General features: G+C 46.9%; 1 protein-coding gene across 3 annotated transcripts in view; it reads right to left on the bottom strand.

Annotated features, from left to right (window-relative positions):
• Nucleotides 1-20,822, bottom strand: part of BMP1 (bone morphogenetic protein 1) — a 162,226-nt gene that overhangs the window by 35,254 nt on the left and 106,150 nt on the right. For all 3 annotated transcript variants that reach the window (XR_014558116.1, XM_083713470.1, XM_083713471.1), the window contains exons 8-10: nucleotides 3,441-3,556; nucleotides 2,083-2,185; nucleotides 244-360 (exon numbers count right to left, since the gene is read on the bottom strand). Coding sequence is in view for 2 of the 3 variants with exons in the window: in XM_083713470.1 (XP_083569596.1) it covers nucleotides 244-360; nucleotides 2,083-2,185; nucleotides 3,441-3,556 (336 nt within the window). In the remaining variant the exon portion in view is untranslated. The remainder of the gene's footprint in view (nucleotides 1-243; nucleotides 361-2,082; nucleotides 2,186-3,440; nucleotides 3,557-20,822) is intronic.

The raw sequence follows: 20,822 nt of genomic DNA, 5'->3' as shown, positions 1-20,822 counted from the left end.
CATGTTTTGTTTATTTGTGCTGTTTGTGCTGTGTCATTTAGGATATTTGTGTGTGTTTCTCTGAGCAACACCAGTTTTCCTTCTGCGAAATAGTCCCATGACACTTTCTCAGATTTCCAAACCTAGAAAAAATATCATTCTGGTTTCTAGGTTTTTTCTAGCTCTTCCCTGGCTCTCTTCCCAAATTTAACCTCTACCCCTCCCTCCCCCGACTCTGCCAGGTTGAAGAAGAGAAGACAATACCTTCATAAACAGCAAAGAATCCTTTTCCCACCCAGTTGCTGCTACTGCTGAATTCTATCCAGAGGCGGCTGTCCGTAGAGTAGATGGGCTCTGGGAGTTTGTTCCCACAAAACCTACCTGGAGAAAAACCACAGGCTTCCTTGGGTATGTCACTTGCACCTCTGTTGCCATACCATTTCTTGTATGGTCACATATACTCCTTATAAACTTTAATAATAACAATTTTATGATTTATATGCAGCCCATCTGACTGGGTTGCCCCAGCCACTCTGGGCAGCTTCCAACAAAATATTAAAAACACAATAAAACATGAAGCATGCACATGCCACAAGGTGAGTAGAGCAGGAAATAAAGAGATGAAGTATGTTGGCACATCAGAAATGGAAAAAGATCATTAAAGGAAGATTAGCTACCCAGCCCTAACCTCTATTCCCAACCCATTGCCAAATGTGTAAAATTCTTTGGTAACGTGGATCTTGGAAGCAGAAGAAAAACAGAAAAAGTATAAAAGCTTATATACACATATATGTAACTTTAATTGCATAATTTATTGTGAATATGAAATCATACAAGAAAGGATTGAAGGGCTGGGAAACAGTGGAAATGCAGAAGAAAATGGATTCTAAAGGAGTCTTATATCTGCCCATAATAGAAACAGAGGTTTGGTTGTTAAAGTCATGCCAGTTTATAATGTAAATTAGACACACTTCTGGTGAACAGTTACACCACTGGCAGATTGCCCAGGAAAGGAACAGATTTTACATCAAATGCTGCCTTTAGATCAAGATGACGTTCCCTTCTAAATGACAAAGTGCAGCCCCATCTGATCTAAGGGCCTTTGATGCAAGCAAACTGGCTACTTTATTAATCACAGACCACCAACACATATCTGCCTCCATCATTTTAAAATAGTCTGCCCAAACTACAGTTCTTGTAACCAGGTAGTCCTTTACAGCAGAGTAAAACTGCTCTCAGGTAAAGAAGGAACAAAGTGCTTTGTATTCATCCTTGATTGAATTTAACACACTCTCCAAAGGGCCCTAGATATGGCCAGTGATGAATGAGCTGATAATGATTCTAGGTAAAGGTAAAGGTACCCCTGCCCATACGGGCCAGTCTTGACAGACTCTGGGGTTGTGCGCCCATCTCACTCAAGAGGCCAGGGGCCAGCGCTGTCCGGAGACACTTCCGGGTCACGTGGCCAGCGTGACAAAGCTGCATCTGGCAAGCCAGAGCCGCACACGGAAACGCCGTTTACCTTCCCGCTGGTAAGCGGTCCCTATTTATCTACTTGCACCCGGAGGTGCTTTCGAACTGCTAGGTTGGCAGGCGCTGGGACCGAGCAGCGGGAGCGCACCCCGCCGCAGGGATTCGAACCGCCGACCTTTCGATCGGCAAGTCCTAGGCGCTGAGGCTTTAACCCACAGCGCCACCTGCATCCCGATAATGATTCTAAGGGAAGTACAATTACTCATCACAAGTGAGCATATTGGGTGCTACACAAGTATGTAAGTACACAGGGAGAAAAGCAAACGGTTCAAAGATTTCGTGTTTTGTTCCCCTGCCTGAGTGGAGATTCTAATATTTCTCTCTGCACTGCAAAGAGGAAAGAAATTATGCCCCCAAACATTAAACCCCCTAAGGCCTTCCCCTGAGCTGTGAAATACAAATCAAACCAAGCATCAATCTGGCATTATAAACTGGAAGGTCAGTTAGTGAATATTTCACAGGATGTCAGACAAGTTGGACATGGAAACTTCTTCCAACGGCAAGATATAGGCCTCCATATGGCCTAGCTACATGCCATGGCTTGGCCACCAATATATTCCCAATGGTTACCTCGCAGGTTGGCCTTCCTCCAGAATCCGTCTCTCACCTCTACGTAGTCATACCAGCACAGCCGACTTCGGTACAGATCCATGGATGTAAAGTTCAGAATGATCTGAGAAGCAGGTACAAAACATTACTTCAAAATGTTCTGTAATTTTCTTCCTAGGAGACCAACTGTCTCTCTCTCTCTCTCTTTTAAAAACTGAGAGTCTGGGCCCTGGTGCAAAGGCTCCAATTGCGCCACTGATAATCTCTCTGCTTCCAGATTATTGGAACTGGTGGTCAGCAGTCAGCTCCCTCAGGTCCCAGAACTTAGCCCTTCTTAAACTCTGCCCCGTTCCTTATCAGGTCAGGGCTGTCGCCTCTTCATTTAGCAGAAATGTCTCATGCTGTAATTCAGGCTGCTTTTAAAGTGCACAAGCAAGCACCATTAAACCTGTGGCCCTCTGAGTCCACGTGGAATGTTGTGAGCAATACTGAAGAGGCCAACAGGTCACTGGCACTGGTTCAGATTTCCCCTATTATTACTCTGGATCTGCACTTTTGAGATGATTTTAGACCTCCCAGAATAGCTCCAGAAGCACAAAAAAACCAACAACTTCAAACTCTGACTGCTGAAATCACGTGTCCTTTTGCAACTGTGGAAAACAATTGCAGACAATGTTGTTCCAAGATAGCAGTCATTTAGGCTCATAAGTCTGGAAATGGCCCCAAATTTCTGTGCCTGAGTCCAGCTCACACTTTGCTTGACGTGAATGATCACTATCTATTTTAAGTCATTGGAAACAGAAATAAACCTACAGCTTAAGAGAGCAGTATTAGAGACACGGATATGGCAAAGGTCAACAGATGATGGGAAATTTTTGTTATTGTCTGCAAACCTGACAAATAGCTGAGTAAACAAGAGAAAGAAATTGAGTTTCTATCTTTTTGTTTTCCTGCTCTGGTCCTGAAAATGCATCTTTGTAATACTATGAAAGGCCCCTCACAAAGCTGGAGTCTTCTCCTCATAGCATGCATCTGATAACTTTGCTTTCCAGCATCACAGCATTCAAATGTCCTAGTTTTCACAACTAAGGAAATTTTACTTCAGAAGCAGTGTTAAGATGGGGTCAAAGGAGGAAGACGCTGCACAAGAAGGGGAGGACAAGCCTTCACTCACACACCCAGATCCAACTTCAGTTGGGTGATCCCACCCTGCCTTTCCTTTGTGGGCTGTGGATTCCAAGGATAAGAAAGCTCAGCCCACAACATCAGATTGGAAACAGTCACTTCCCTCTATCCCAGCCTCCCTAATGACAGTGAGTTGGAAGGAGGAGAGGGAAGGGCCAGGGGCTGTGAGACAGGTGGACTGGAGCGTCAGCTACCTTCTCCCCGGGGGTGACGGAAATCCTCCAGATGCAGTGCATGTGTGCAGAGTACCCATTGGGAAACTCGGGCGAGGAGAAGTTCCCTTGACTGTCCTGCAGGGTTGCTCCACAAGCTGGAGGTGGTGGCCGGAAGGAGAGAAAAGAAAGCACATCATAAGGCGGTTAGAAAACAGCTGTGAACTTGCCCACCCAATGCTCTCCCCTAAACAAACACCTTCAGCACAACCAGGTGGCTCTCATTTCAGGGACACGCTGCTTCCACAGTCCAGGAGACTGTTCTGCAGTTAGGTCATCCATACCCTGGAGGGGAAAAAGCAACCCCCCCTTTTCTGGGATACTTCCTATGCACCTGGTTTGCTCAGCTGCAAGACTGGGGATGAGACACGGACATCAAGACAGGACCATAAAATTAAGGTTGCACTTTCCCCCTTCCCCTCCCCCCCATCAAAATCCTCTGCCATGCTTAAACAATTTCTGCAAAAAGAAAAACAGAATCCTGCAGCATGCGTATATTATGCAATTTAAGGACATGTTTGTTTTGCATAATTTCCTCTGCTAGTCATGGGAAAGAACAAAGAAGTGTACATGACACTGAAGCCATACAGCTGTAAATCCTAGTCATCACAACTCCCTCTGGATTCTGAGATTTCTCCAGACATTGGAGACATATCTTTGAACCTTAGGGACTAGCAGCTTGCTTTAAAAAATAAAAAAGGAAGTGTTCTCACAACATTGTTGAAGTCTGTGTCATGACCCATTTGAAGCTCCTGTGGAGGGGACCAGACTGCAGAATATAGCACTCACACTCCTGCTTTTTTCCTAAGCAGCTATACCCCACAGGATAAACTCCTGTTTTCCCTGCGAAACTGGCTCATTCCGGATAACCCCCCTTCTCTTTCCCCAAAGTATCTATAGCTTGTTCTGCAGCTGTGAAGGTAGCTATGGAAACCAAACCTTATGCCATGTTGCCACAGTGACGGAAGTCGGGGCTTTAGCGCAGGCAATCGAAACCTTTACAAGAGTTTTCATGTTCACTCTTGTTGCTGCCCTCCCTCCTTCTGCAGCAAAGCACCAGGGGATCCTGGATCCTTTAGGAAACAAGGTCTCCCTCCCCTCCTCATCCTTCCCTGCCATGCCAGCCTGCCAGAGCCATGATCCTAGCCAGCTCTTAAAAACATCCAAATGCCAGCAAGAGCTGCCCTACCAAAGGGCAAAGACCCAGCGGCAGTGCCCGCAACTTCTTCCATCCAGGCACGGGCAAGGGGTCAATTCCCAACTCTGCCACGTCACCCTCCTCCAGGCAGCTCACTTGCCAGCTGGGACCATGACAGCTCTGTTTGCTCAGCACCACCTGGACCCAGCCCAGCGCGGCCATCTGGAAGCCACATGCTCCTACTGGACGAGGCTTCGCTTAGGGGCTGATGGGGAGCTAAGACACCCATCCTCGTGAGTGCTTCCAGAAGGTCTCAAAAAGGGGAAAGGAAGCAGCCCTGGAGTAAAGGGCAAAATTGTTCATTGCACACCAAGAGCTTTCTTGCCCGTATGCCCCTGGGTGACACATACTGGGTGGAAGACAACATAATTAGTGGCAGCAAGATCCAGCAATTTTGAGAATCTTTATAGGAATGAATATATATATATATATGAATGTGGGGCTAACTACACAGAACACACAAGCCTAGCTCTGACGCCCTTTATTTTCCTGTCTAGGAAGGTTAGAAACTAGAGAGGGCTGTTGTATATAGGATTTCAGCTGGCCAGGGAGGTAGTATTTCTGTGCCATGTGGAATTATTCATTTGGGAGACCCCTACTCTACTGCCACCTATCTAGTCACCAGGGGGGACATAGTCAATAAACCCATTAAAAATATAATAAAATACAACACAACATCTACATTAAAAAACAAAACAAGAAGAGTAAAGAAACAGCAATAGGAGCCATAAATGCTACAGGAGAAATAGAAGGAATAAAACAGTGAATTCTTCTTCCTTTTTCCCATGACAAAGAGGAGCAGTCTGAGGCTGAAGTCCTGTACACATCTACCTTACTTTAGGTCAGTTACGGAGTTCAAAGTAATTTTGGGATAGCTCTCCTTATGCCTCATTTTCCTTTGGGGTTGCCCTTCTGTGGAAGTGTGTCAAGAAGCATGCAGAGAAGCTTGCGTGTTTCGGAGGCTTTTCCAATGCCGCCACATGTACTCTGTTCCTATGGTTGAGCCATACAGCCAGTAATCTAAGATTTCCCCGCAGAGATGCTCCTCCTCCAAACTTCCTATGCTCCAGAGGCCTGTCCTGCACCGCAAAGGCTATTGCATGCCAGGGCATCTACCTGATTCCACACCTGGCACCTCTAAGGTGAATCCCAAGCCTCAACCACATTTTGCAAATCTATGCTAAGTCTTCTCAAGGTGAAATAGTCACGTCCCAGTAACCAACTCCTGATAGCAAATTAGACTAGTTATTTTCCAATTAATGTCATTTCCATTTAGTTACCATATTTTTCGCACCATAGGGCGCACCGGACCATAGGGTGCACCCAGTTTTTAGGGGGGGGGAATCAAGAAAAAAAAACTTTTCCCCCAGCCCCAAAGAACAGCGTACAGGCTGCGCACAACCTCTCCCTGCCGGAGGGGTTGCGCTCGGCTATGGCACAAGCCAAGGCAGTGAGCAAGATGGATCCCGCTCGCTGTTTTGGCTTCCCCTTTAGCGCCGCGCAACCTCTCCTTGCCGGGAGACGCTGCGCAGGGCTAAAGAAGCCATAGCCCCGTGCAGCCTCTCCTTGCAGGAGGGGTTGCGCACAGCTATGGAGCAAGCCAAGGCAGTGAGCAGGATGGATCCCGCTCGCTGTTTTGGCTTCCTCTTTAGCCTCGCGCAACCTCTCCTTGCCGGGAGACGCTGCGCAGGGCTAAAGAAGCCATAGCCCCGTGCAGCCTCTCCCTGCCGGAGGGGTTGCGCGCAGCTATGGAGCAAGCCAAGGCAGCGAGCTGTTTTGGCTTCCTCTTTAGCCCCATGCAGCCTCTCCTTGCCGGGAGACACTGCGCAGGGCTTCTCCTGGCTTTCCTGGGAGGTGGGGGGATTCCCTCACCTCTCCCAAAAGCCCGCAGAAGCTGCGCAACCCCTTTAAAGAGATTGCGGCTTCTCCTGGCTTTTCTGGGAAGTGGGAGAAGGGACTGATGCGGCCAGTCAGTCCCTTCTCCCTCCTGTGGAAAAGCCCGCAAGAGCACATGGAGCTTGTGTGCGGCTCTTGGGGGCTTTTCCCGCCTGCCTCCCCCCTGCATTCGCTCCATAGGACGCACAGACATTTCCCCTTGCTTTTTAGGAGGGAAAAAGTGCGTCCTATGGTGCAAAAAATATGGTAACTGTCCTCCTCTTCCCCCCACACTTACTTTTTATTGTTTCAATATAACAATGCAAACAAAATAATTCCAGTTACATGCACATGCAGAACATCACTGAATATGGAGTCAGGCAGAATGGACATTAAAGCAGCTAAGAGAATGGCCCCCGTATATGCACAGAAGGCTCCAGCTCCCCAGGGAGATCTGGTGTCATACTCAGAGCAGCCCTTGCATCTAGGCGGCCACCATGTAGCCTTTGCACATGGAGACCTGGGTTACAGGAGGAGAAAGGGAGGGCCGGTCCTTGTTAAGGAACAAGAAGAAAAGGAGCCATGCTTCCTTCTAAGAGAAGCCTCTCACTACCCTCCTAAGTTGCATGAGATGTTCTAATAGGACTGCATTCCAGATGTTATTTATCCCAGCCTCCCTTAGTAGCTTTGAAGCAGATCTCCAATGCTGAGCAATGCCCAACTGTGCCACTGTCAAGCAGAAGAGCACCAGATCCACAGCATATATATCACTGGCCAGCAGTAGCAGAGCTAAGGACGGGTCAGATTTCAAAGACTGGCTCATAATGGAGGAAACAGCTGCAGATGAAGTGAGCTGCAAAAAGAGCACACCTGGGTTAGCAGAAACCAACTAGGTGTCAGCCTCTCCTCTTTTGTCAGCAAAACCATGGACTCCCCTGGGTTCCTAGGCCTGGAATTGTTGAAACTTACTCATGTATCAAAAAGCTAAGTGATCAAGTCTACGAGTGAGTGGGGACACTCTTAGGGCCGACACAGAGCGCCAGCCACTCTACACCAAAAGAAATGACTCTGTAGCGTAGGTTCATATGGGAGAAAGTGATCTTTACAGTATTTTTGCTTATGACCATTTGGCTTTACAAGGCAGATCCAGCCTTTAACAGTCTTGTCTCATTTGTCATGGGAACATTTTATTGCACTAGAAACTTGCAGCTCTTGCAGAAGATTCTGTGTGAGGGATCCATAAGGACTGCCTTGGACTAACCTCCTTCCTCCTGTGCTGAAATCCCTGCAGCCTGAGATTCAGTGTGCTCATTGAGGATTCACAACATGTCAATCACCCAGCCCAACTCACAGAAGATCCTACAGGTGGAAAGAGAGCAAAGGCCTACAGGGGTGGTGGCAACAGCTGGAGAAGAAGAAGCAAGGCTGGCCTGGGGTGCCTCTGAAGCAGAAAAGACTACAAGAGGACAAGAAAGTGAGGCCATCAAGAGGATGACAGATGGATCAAATAAGCACCCTTTCTAGAACCAGCTACTTTCCCCACTCTAAACAGGTCTCACTACTGCCAGGTCAGACCATCTCCATGTGGTGTTATTGGTGTCTAGGATGGCCTGGCTGACCCTCCTGGTCAAGTTGTCTCAGAAATACCAAGAATTAGGCTCAAAGAGAGTCTGAATAAGAGGCCAGGGCCTAAATATTAGCAACAGTTATGGGGAAACTTGGTGATGCTTGGCCCATTGAAGCTAATGAGGACTCTTGGGTTTTGCCTGTGAAGCAACTGATGAAACTGCACTGACCCTGTGGGAATTCTGGGGAGGGTGAGTTTCTGCTGGGGTTTTGGCTTGACCCATGGCTATGGATTGGCGTTCCCCAACCCCTGCCACAACCAGATTACATTTGGAAGAAGGAAATATTAAACTCATGATCTGCAGGTGACGTCTTTTATTTCATGGGTCTGTTGACACAAAAATAAAAAATAATGTTTGCAGATGCAAATTTTAAAAATTGACTTGGGCCTTTCTGTACCTTCATGACAATTACTTACTTTTAACAAAAAATCTCCCTTTCTTGTGAGCAGTTTGAAAACAAAAAAACTTTCTCCTAACAAGAAACCATAATTTTTAAAGAATCTTACTGATCAGAGACAAAATGCCTTTACAAAACCTTGTTGTTTTTAAACTGTCTTGGGTCGATTAGTTTTCATCCCCGAAGGGAAGAAAGGTGTGAGAGCATGGTGCACAAAATTAAATTTTAACTGAAAAACTGCCATGCAAGCAACCTAGACAGTTCACTTCTCAGGAAGCTGTACACCCCCAGTCTTATCATGTTTTGGCCATGGCCTTTGGACCAGTGGCGTTTATTGCATTTGTAATCCCAGGGCTCTGAGGACTTCCAAGAAGTTTGGGGAATTTCACTGCAAGTTCTCACAGGATGGCTTAAGACATGACACTGAGACGACGTGCAACTGACTCATGTCTTGTCTGACCACACTTCTGCATCTCATGAACAAGCATCTCTCTAGGGGAGCAAAATGCACCTCCAGACTTGGGGAGAGATAAACTGTGAGTCATTTGTATTCTCCTGTGTGCAGAGGCGCCACCTTGGGATGAAGATGGGGGGGAAGTGGTGTGGCACGCAATGTGTGTCGCATGCCTGTAATGTTGCATGTGTGTTGTCAGGAGGAGGCCTTGTCCAGGGCCTCAGCTGGTCCTCTCTTGCGCTAGGGAGAAACCTGACTATTATGCTGTGCCACGCTTGGTGGTCCAGCCTCCTCTGCCCCTTCATTACTGGGGGGAATATTGAGAGGGCTGATGACACCTCCACCCCCTAGAGTTGGCATGCCTGCCTGAATGCCACATCGACAGAGTCTCATTGCCAAGGCCAAAGAGAATACTTTTGAGCAAGAACTCCTGAGTGTCAAATGGTCCCCTATGCCTACCAGAGTTTAACATTAGAAAGGGATGGCTTTAGTGTTCCAAGTGCCAAAAAGTCATGATGTTCTCAGCGATAAGCTTGACTACTTATAAAAGCAAAGAGGGTGGGTGTGTTTTTAACCTGCTGTTATTTACTCTTCAGCCCCATGGCCAAATACTTCTGGCAGCGTTTGACAAAGCGGTGCAAAATGCTGCTGCTGAAGCAGTTCCTAATGCAAACCTTAGGAGCTCTTCCACCTGTTGTACTCAGTCCTTCTTTGGTTATGGAATGACGCAGGAGAGCTGCCTCCCATGATCTGGAGTATCAGGCACCTCCAAGTACTGACATTCTGAGGGAGCCCCACAAACTGAGAGGGACAGGCAGCCGCACCTCTGGCAAAGGAGGAAGACAGACACCTCCTTCTTGCCTTGCTCTCCTCCAGGGGCAAGTTTGCTGCTAGCTAGAGCTGAACGCAGTATAGTCTTCTCCTGGCACACTAACTGATGAGTAAGATATTGTGCTTGTTTCAGTCCACAAAGGCAGCATTGCCATTTGGCCACACTGCCTTGTGGAGATGGATGAGTTTCTCCTGCACTTCAGGAGTACCACTCACTTGTTCTTCCTTTTAGAAGGTGAAGTTGCTCTTGAAATTTCCTTCCATCTCGAAAAGTCACCAGGCACCATAACAGTACACAACTCAGGTGTTCTCAACCTTATGTTTACAGCTTTTCGAGCCCTAGCCTTCATCAACCCACCCATTACACTCATGTAAGCAACAGTCCCTAGAAACCGAAGAGGATGCCGGCTGCTTCATTTGCCTATGCCAGCAAGAAAGGTTGGGGGGAGTTAAGAAATGATCTGATGGCTTGCATGAGCAAGCTGCACTGAAGTTGCTGCAGGGGTAAATTCCCAGTGTGCGCACACATTTTCAGCACATGCAAGCTTGGGACTGCAGCCATATCATCTTTCCACCAGGAGCCAAGTGCCTGCAGTTTCTGTGCATTTCCTCACGAAGGTTCCCCTCCACTGCAGTTTGGGAATCCAGGCCAACATGCAGGGTCCAATAAAGCAGTCAATCTCCTCCCCCCCCCCCACATAGAGGAGGCATGCAAATCCTTCCCTCCTCACATGTTACCCTGAAGGTGCCAAAAAAGGAAGCACAAGTCACTCAGGAGTCCTCCTCTTCTGGCACTTCCTCCTAACATGTGAAGGCACCTTCTGTGAGCACCAGTTCACAGCAGCATCAGTTGCACAGGTGCTGAGTGGCGAATGCTGGTTAAGCAACTGAGACGAAGTGTGTATCTCCATGGATATGCTATGGGGCCAGGGCCCCACAGTCCAAGCCTTCTGTTGCCTGGTACTTGGCTCAGTTCTCTTCTCGCCCTTTTCACACTGCTGCTTTGCAACTGCCACAAAAATTCAGAAAGAGTTCTTACAGCTGAAGCATCTGATAAAGACAAAAAAGCAAGGGGGAAAGGAGATGGGCAGCTTGTATGTGGAGAAAGAAAGATGGGAAACAGGCACAAGAGAACTTTGATGATGCTAGGTTCTGCTAATGCCCCCACTCTTCACTGCACTCCCAGTGGTTTCCCTGCTCCTCTCTAAACATTTCCCTGCCAGCTCCTCTCTTTTGCTCATTCTCACTGCCCTTCTTGCTGGCTGACTTTCCCATTCAGAAAAGAGAAAAGATCCTGCTGCACTCCTCACTAGAAAAACATTCTGTTGACAAGGCTTTGTCCTCTCCACAGAAACAGACACCCGGTAGGGGACGGATGCTGGGGAGCTCCAAGCCAGATCAGGCCTTGGGAGTCAAACAGGAAGCAAAAGTTTCACACACTCCCCCTGCTTGTCTTTGGCTCATGGTTCCTGGCCTTCTGTTCTGACATCTGTTCTGTTTCCAGAGCCAGAGCTGGCGTAGATGGGATGGTCTCCAAAGCCTTGGTGAAGGTGGGAGCCTCCCTCCAGCCTAGGCTCCCATGTTATGTCCTGATGTTTCCATTCATAAAGCAATGGGAAGAGTGCAGACTGAGCATGAGGTCAGACCCTGGGGGGATTATAACATGCAAGAGAAAGGCCAGGACATTCCAGGCTCAGCTTAGTCCAGCCGCAACAAGCTGATGTCACAAGACTGGAAGCAATGAATCTGCTTCCACTGTAACTCCCCAGTTGCCTCACTGTGGACAGTTGTGGCAAAATAAGGGGAAGGATCAGTAGCCAGACCATAGGTAAAGGTAAACGTACCCCTGCCCTTACGGGCCAGTCTTGACAGACTCTGGGGTTGTGCACCCATCTCACTTAAGAGGCCAGGGGCCAGCGCTGTCCGGAGACACTTCCGGGTCACGTGGCCAGCGTGACGAAGCTGCTCTGGCGAGCCAGAGCCGCACACGGAAACACCGTTTACCTTCCCACTGGTAAGCGGTCCCTATTTATCTACTTGCACCCGGAGGTGCTTTCGAACTGCTAGGTTGGCAGGCGCTGGGACCGAGCAGCGGGAGCGCACCCCGCCGCAGGGATTCGAACTGCCGACCTTTCGATCGGCAAGTCCTAGGCGCTGAGGCTTTAACCCACAGCGCCACCTGCGTCCCTCAGCCAGACCATAGATAGGAATAATTAGGAATTATTTTATATGTTTCAGAAAATGTAAAATATACAGAACTAGAAATATGGAGTAGAATATAATATAGGAGCCAATTAACGAAATAAGCTTTTGGTTCAACATTTTTTGTCAAGGGCTTTCCATGTTCACTCAAGCTCCAAAATGCCAGGAAATGGTGGCTGTTAAAGGCCACACCCTCACCAGACCTGCTATCCAGGCAATACAGACATGGCATCTCGCGTTGTCATTAGTTCCAGTTTCATCGCTCCCTTGGAGCTGGATGGCTGTCAGTGACTCAGGTGTCCCAGATTTGTCTGTTCACAGTGATAGATGCCTGGCATGTAGGCAACTGAAGATATTGTGCAAGTGAAGTTACTATTCCATGTTCCAAGTGCCAACGGGGAACGGATGCCACTGCCATGGAACAAGAGAGTTGGAAGGGACCTTGTGCTGATGGCAGAGGCAGCAGCGGGTGGATCTACCGCCCTCTCAGGGGGTCCAGATCCATTGTCAAAGCAAGGTACTGCACCCTGCGTCATGCAAGGACTGACCATGCCTCCTCCCCAATTATAATAGTGGTACCGTATTTTTCGCTCTATAAGATGCACCAGACCACAAGACGCACCTAGTTTTTGGAGGAGGAAACAAGAAAAAAAATATTCTGAATCTCAGAAGCCAGAACAGAAAGAAGGATCGCTGCGCAGTGAAAGCAGCAATCCCTCTTGCTGTTCTGGCTTCTGTGATAGCTGCGCAGCCTGCATTCGCTCCATAAGATGCACACACATTTCCCCTTACTTTTCAGGAGGGAAAAAGTGAGTCTTATAGAGCAAAAAATACGGTAACTAGAATTTGCCCTCTGTGACAAAATGGCTATTGTCCTTTTTAAAGTTATGTTTATGTTTACTATGACATACATTAGATTTTAATGGGGTTGGTTTCTGGCCATGCCCATGATTCATGGCGCTAGCTCTCTTTTGCCCTCTGGGGCAGAGGGGAGGTTCAAGCAGGGGAAAACCAGGATTTATGAGGGAAAATTCCTGGCAATGCTCCTCAGGCGGTTCTGGGGAGTTCACTGCACCCTTGTACCGCTTATGCCTGTGTCTGCCTAACTGAAAGGCAGAACGGGCGCAAACTGGGAGTGTGTCCCTGCCATGGATGCGCCTCCATCGGCAGCACGATTTGTGAATGGTTCCTCAAGAATTTGGAATATTATCATGAATTATGGGGCACTCCTGAAGCGGCATATGATAATGGGCTGCAATTAACCAGCTACCGAATGGACTGGACATGAGCTATGATGGTACCTGAATGACTTTGAACAAGCAATAAATTTCTTACAGCAGCCGGAATGAAATGGGGGTGGGACAGTGTTTGCTTTCATGGTTTTTTAAGGGTCTTTTATTTCCTGACCCACCCCTACAAAATGAAAAAACTGTGTGCAGGCGTTATGATGTTATCTGACATTGAGAGAGGGGGGAGCCAATGATTTGTGCTCTATTAAGGGTTTCACAATGCTTTTCTCTACCCCCCCTCGAATGTATGGATTTATATAAATTATGCTTGGACTGGATCTGGAGTGAGAAGAGAGCGATTTGTGAGGACAAGAAAGTGCTAATTATACTTGGCAGGAAATTTTATATGTGACTTTGATTTCCAAAAGCGGGCTCTGGAAAATAATCCCCAGAGTTTTAATGGTGGAATGGTTGTCTTGTTGGGGAGTTATTTCATAGAATCATAGAATCATAGAGTCGGAAGAGACCACCAGGGCCATCGAGTCCAACCCCCTGCCAAGCAGGAAACACCATCAGAGCACTCCTGACATATGGTTGTCAAGCCTCTGCTTAAAGACCTCCAAAGAAGGAGACTCCACCACACTCCTTGGCAGCAAATTCCACTGTCGAACAGCTCTTACTGTCAGGAAGTTCTTCCTAATGTTTAGGTGGGATCTTCTTTCTTGTAGTTTGGAACCATTGCTCCGTGTCCGCTTCTCTGGAGCAGCAGAAAACAACCTTTCTCCCTCCTCTATGTGACATCCTTTTATATATTTGAACATGGCTATCATATCACCCCTTAACCTCCTCTTCTCCAGGCTAAACATGCCCAGCTCCCTTAGCCGTTCCTCATAGGGCATCGTTTCCAAGCCTTTGACCATTTTGGTTGCCCTCCTCTGGACACGTTCCAGTTTGTCAGTGTCCTTCTTGAACTGTGGTGCCCAGAACTGGACACAGTACTCCAGGTGAGGTCTGACCAGAGCAGAATACAGTGGCACTACTACAGAATAGTAAAGGTAAAGGTACCCCTGCCCGTACGGGCCAGTCTTGACAGACTCTGGGGTTGTGCGCCCATCTCACTTAAGAGGCCAGGGGCCAGCGCTGTCCGGAGACACTTCCGGGTCACGTGGCCAGCGTAACATCGCTGCTCTGGCAAGCCAGAGCCGCACACGGAAACGCCGTTTACCTTCCCGCTGGTAAGCGGTCCCTATTTATCTACTTGCACCCAGAGGTGCTTTCGAACTGCTAGGTTGGCAGGCGCTGGGACCGAGCAGCGGGAGCGCACCCCGCCGCAGGGATTCGAACCGCCGACCTTTCGATCGGCAAGTCCTAGGCGCTGAGGCTTTAACCCACAGCGCTACCTGCGTCCCATACTATTACAGAATACAGTGGCACTATTACTTCCCTTGATCTAGATGCTATACTCCTATTGATGCAGCCCAGAATTGCATTGGCTTTTTTAGCTCCCGCGTCACACTGTTGGCTCATGTCAAGTTTGTGGTCAACCAAGACTCCTAGATCCTTTTCACATGTACTGCTCTCAAGCCAGGTGTCACCCATCTTGTATTTGTGCCTCTCATTTGTTTTGCCCAAGTGCAATACTTTACATTTCTCCCTGTTAAAATTCATCTTGTTTGTTTTGGCCCAGTTCTCTACTCTGTCAAGGTCGTTTTGAAGTGTTATCCTGTCCTCTGGGGTGTTAGCCATCCCTCCCAGTTTGGTGTCATCTGCAAATTTGATCAGGATGCCCTTGAGTCCATCATCCAAGTCGTTGATAAAGATGTTGAATAAGCCCGGGCCCAAGACAGAACCCTGTGGCACCCCACTAGTCACTCTTCTCCAGGATGAAGAGGAACCACTGATGAGCACCCTTTGGGTTCGGTCAGTCAGCCAGTTACAAATCCACTGAGTGGTAGCATAGTCAAGACCGCATTTTACCAGCTTCTTTACAAGAATATCATGGGGCACCTTGTCAAATGCCTTGCTGAAATCAAGGTAGGCTACATCCACTGCGTTCCCTTCATCTACCAGACTTGTAATTCTGTCAAAAAACGAGATCAGGTTAGTCTGACATGACTTATTTTTCAGAAATCCATGCTGACTATTGGTGATCACAGCATTCCTTTCTAGGTGCTCACAGACTGTTTGCTTAATGATCTGCTCCAGAATCTTCCCTGGTATAGATGTCAGACTGACTGGGCGGTAATTATTTGGGTCCTCTCTTTTCCCCTTTTTGAAAATAGGGACAACATTTGCCCTCCTCCAGTCTGCCGGGACTTCGCCTGTTCTCCAGGAATTCTCAAAGATGACTGCCAGTGGTTCTGAGATCACATTTGCCAGTTCTTTTAATACTCTTGGATGCAGTTCATCTGGCCCTGGAGACTTGAATACATCTAGACTAGCCAAGTATTCTTGTACTATCTCCTTAGTTATTCCCTTTCCTTTTAGTATTACTGTCCTTGGGATCTCATCTAGCACTTCCCTAAGTTTTAGGAAGTCGGCTTTCTTAAAGTCAAGAAATTGAGTCCTAGTATGCTTGGCTGCTCCTTTCCGCTGTATAGTAAACTTCAGAAGAGCATGATCACTCGTGCCTAATGATCCTTCCACTTCTACCCCACTAACCAGGTCATCAACATTGGTTAGGACCAGATCTAAAATGGCTGTTCCTCTTGTTGCTTCTCCCACTTTCTAGACAATGAAGTTGTCTGCAAGGCCAGTGAGGAATCTGTTTGACCTTATGCTCTTGGCTGAGTTTGACATCCAACAAATATCCGGGTAATTGAAGTCCCCCATTACTACTATCTCCCTTCCTTTTGCATGCTTGGCCATCTGTTCCAGGAAGGCATCATCTATGTCCTCCGTTTGGCTTGGGGATCTATAGTAAACTCCCACAATGAGGTCACTGTTATTCTTCTCTCCCTTAATTTTGACCCAAATGCTCTCACTTTGGTTTTAAGGTTCTAAATCCTGGATCTCTTCACAGGTATACACATCCCTGACATATAACACCACTCCTCCTCCTTTCTTGTCTGGTCTGTTTCTCTGAAATAGATTGTATCCCTCCATTATTACATTCCAATTGTGGGACTTATCCCACCAGGTTTCAGTGATGCCTATTATGTCATATTTAGTTTGCTGTACCAGGAGCTCAAGTTCATCTCGTTTATTTCCCATGCTTTGCGCATTAGTGTACAGACATTGAAGTCCATTAATCATTCCCCCGTGTCTCTTACTTAAGGATTTTTTCCTCCCACCACTAGGTCTGCGTGCTGTTTGCTTCATTTGGTCTATGACATTTGGATGATCATCTTCATCAATTGATAGACTCCTACCTTCAGGAGCACTGTCTCCCTCCCCCACATTAGTCAGTTTAAAGCCCTCCTGATGAGGTTTCTGAGATTTTTTGCAAAAACATTCCTCCCAACCGTTGTGAGGTGCAGCCAATCGCTTGCCAGAAGTCCATCTTCAAGAAACTGCAGTCCGTGATCTAAGAATCCAAACCGTTCCTGTTTACACCATTTGCGAAGCCAGCTGTTCACTTCCACTATTTTTCCCTCTCTCCCTGGGCCACGTCGTTCAATTGGGAGGACAGATGAGATGACAATTTGTGCATTTAATTGCTTCAATTTCCTGCCCAGAGCCTCGTAATATCCTTTGATCTTCTGGAGGTTATTGCTTGCAGTGTCATTGGTTCCCACATGAACCAAGAGGAAGGGGTATTTGTCAGTGGGTTTTATGATTCCTTGCAGTCGTTTAGTTACATCTTGGATCTTAGCCCCGGGGAGATAGCACACTTCCCGGGACATCTTGTCAGGCCCACAGATCACTGCTTCTGTTCCCCTCAGTAGGGAATCCCCTATCACCACTACACGCCTCCTCTTAGGTCTGGTCGGGGTTCTTCCGTGAGCTGTCCGTTCCAAGGTCGCCTCCACATTCCCTGAGGACTGACTTTGCTGCTCGTCTTCATTGTGGCTCAGTGTATCCTTGAACAACGGAAGGACTGCTTTCAAATGAGTTCTCAGGGGAGTGGATTGTGAATGGACAATGAATGATGGTGGTTAATCTCTCTACACACCAAACTTGAGAAAAGAGGGCTGTACGTGGGAAATGAACTTTTATGTGTTTGGGAAACAACAGAAGAGCTGACTGTAAGGCAACAAGAGCGGATAGCTATGTAAATGGATCAAAACGAACAGAAGGATGAGAAGATGATTAAATAAGAAAAATGAAGAGGCAACATCAGGAAGAATTGGACATAAGTTTTTAACAGGAGCGGGAAACCTAATTTTTTTAAAAATGTTGAAATAATTTGGATTGATTTGTTAAAATATGGAAAACAAACGAACAAATAAATAAATAAAGATTTTAATGGGGGTTACTCACAAAATGGCTGCTCAAAAACCACACACTGTACTTGTTCCCTATGATAACTATGTATTGAAATCATCTAATACAATGTACAACACTGTCTGGAAAAGGGTCCTGAGTACAACCTTTATCATCTGAAAATATCTGATGGCATTTCAATTTGTGGGGATGCCTTGAGCCTCTTGGTGCCCCTTGCCACTGTCGGGTGGGGGGGGTCACGGTAGTGCCTCTGCCTTGGTCAGGTCCCAGGTCATTTCCCACCTTCCATCCAAGGAGCTCAAGGGGGCTACATGGTCCTCTGTTACAAGATGCATTGTCATTTCAAGATCTTACCAGGGCACCACTTCTTTGATAGAAACAAACAATATTAATAAAGGGTTTCTTATTAGATCATAACCAATAATTTCTTTCATTGCTGCTTATGGTTGAGCACTCATTCCGATTTGGGGGCACAACCACAAAAAATGAAAAGTGCCCGCCCCACAGATTGGCTGCCAATATAGGCTGCTTGAATTGGGATACATTTTATTTAATTTAGGTTTTTGAAAGATACACTTAGATGTGTGCATAGCAAATGTGTAGGAGACTGGCACTTATATAGGTGGCAACCATTTTGTGCTTGTCTGATTGATGTGAGACCCCCAACGCATTTGTCGTTTCTGGCGCCAGAAGAGGGTGGAACCACTGACACACCCAATGACTGGGACCTCAATCTGCATGCAAATGGGGGAACTGCCTGTAGAATATCGACCTGAGCATTCACTACATGCCGCTGTGGTGAGAGAGCACAATGTGTTTTCTGGACGCACGAGGGAAGAATTCCCAGCTGCATACATAGCATTAGCAAACAATTCTGCCTGGCTATTTTGCACACCCCCCCAACATGCCTCTGATTTGTGCCAGAATAACCTGTTAAATAAATATTCCAGATAAGCCATTTCTTGTCCTTTCTCCCTAGTTTGTAATGGACCTTACCTTCCTTATGCTGCCAAGTTTCAAATCAGTCTGTTGAACCATTTTCTAACTATATCCCCTGGAACCTACTGTCCTCCCACCCCCTCCTGACACAATTTTGGATTACAATGGCAGCATGTCATTCAGCATATTCACATAATCCTAGAATTGTAGGCACCCCAAGGGTCATCTAGTCCAATCCCTGTCATGCAAGGATCACAGCTAAAGAATCCCTGGCAGATGACCATCCCACCTCAGTTTCATTTGTGATAAATAAATGAATACATTCCACATACCTCTCATCTCCTCCTCCCAGTCCTCTTCTGTCCCTCCCACATGCATCTCCCTGTCACTCATTCTCACTTCATCCAATGTGCCATTCCCGCCAATTAACCTTTTCTCACCACAGGTTTGCCCCACCAAGTAACATCGTCCGCAGAAATGCTTTTTTATTACAAACTACAAAGATGTTAACATTATTATTTAACAATAGCAAGATGCTGCTCTTGACCTAACACAAAAACCCATTCCACAAAGCACATAGGGAAAACCTTGCCAGCCAATTCTGGGGAGAAAAATGCACATCCTGGCAATTTGTCAGAACCTCTGCTCAACGTTTGTGACTTGTTCAGATTAAGCCATTTCCTATCCTTTCTACCCTGAATTCATGAGGGAACCCCTCACAGTGACTTCCGCCCTGCCATGTTTCAGATGCCCTAACTGCTGCCCCCTAGTTTGTTCCTCATTTGACAGGAGGAAAGCAATTCAGCTGGAGCCCCTCACACTGGGCTATGGCAGACAATGATTAGATAAAGACAAAACAATATTAAGGAACAAAAAGCCCACAGCTTGATTAAGTTGAGCTGAGTGAGTGGCTAAGGAAATAGAGAATTTTGATAAGAGTGTATTTTGTGGGGAGATTAGATTATTTTGAGGGTGCAGGTTACAATCAGCTGGAAAAAGGGTGAGGGAGAAGGGAGAGTTACCTGGGAAAGTCCGAAGGAAAGAGCTGCCTGAGGGATATCTGTGTGAGTCCCAGACTAAGGAAATGCAGGAGGAAAACAACAACAACAACAACAACAACAACAACCTCTGAATCTTGAGAAGCAAGAACTGCCAGATCAGACCCAAGCACTAAATAGGTCACATTGTGTTTTTGTAATGTTATGCATTTGATTGACTTACATTGTTATAAGAATTTTCGGGTCTTATATATATAATAAATGTTCATAAATGTACCAAGCAAACTCACAAATAAATATATAAACCACACGTCTGAAACCCAAAGGAAAAGTCCTAAAGCCATTTTGACTCTTTAAAGGTAAAGGGACCCCCAACCATTAGGTCCAGTCGTGACCAACTGGGGTTGCGGCGCTCATCTCGCTTTATTGGCCGAGGGAGCCGGCGTACAGCTTCCGGGTCATGTGGCCAGCATGACTAAGCCACTTCTGGTGAACCAGAGCAGTGCACGGAAACGCCGTTTACCTTCCCGCCAGAGCAGTACCTATTTATCTACTGTTTATCTACTATTTATCTACTTGCACTTTGACATGCTTTCAAACTGCTAGGTTGGCAGAAGCAGGGACCGAGCAACGGGAGCTCACCCCGTCATGGGGATTTGAACCACTGACCTTCTGATCAGCAAGTCCTAGACCACAGAGCCACCCACGTCCCTATAATTATAATATCATTTTGACTCTTTCAGTCACTTCTACAAGGTAGAAGGAAATGCAGAAACCTCCCCATTGTCACATCTAACGTGTGAATAGGGTGAGCCTGTGACCTAGCTCAGGAATTAAGTATTATCATTACAAAAGAATGACCAGGCTCTCCAGGTAATAGAGTCAAGTGACCATTAACAGGTAACCTGGCAGACAGGGTAAAAACAATGCACTCAGATTTCTGTTGCAGACAGAACCTTTTCTGTGATGTATGTATGATGTGATGTATGTATGATGGTCGTGGACTCCAGGGTGGGCAATTTAAAATGTCTACATAAGGGCGGGCACACCAAGGTTCTGGGTCCTCCTCCTTCTCCTGCATGTGAAGGGGGCATCCTGTTGCAACAGTTAATAAAGGTCAGGCTTACCAGCTGCTTTGCTTCTCAATATTCTCTGGTTGGTCTCTGCTATTTTCTCCTACCAATAGAGAACCTACAAAAGGACTCCATAAGGGCTCTTCGGTATCCC

This window comes from Podarcis gaigeae, assembly GCF_964106915.1.
Source record: "Podarcis gaigeae genome assembly, chromosome: 15".
Taxonomy (NCBI): domain Eukaryota; kingdom Metazoa; phylum Chordata; class Lepidosauria; order Squamata; family Lacertidae; genus Podarcis; species Podarcis gaigeae.
The sequence above is the reverse complement of the archived record's forward strand: the minus strand, read 5'-3'. Positions and strand labels throughout refer to the sequence as shown.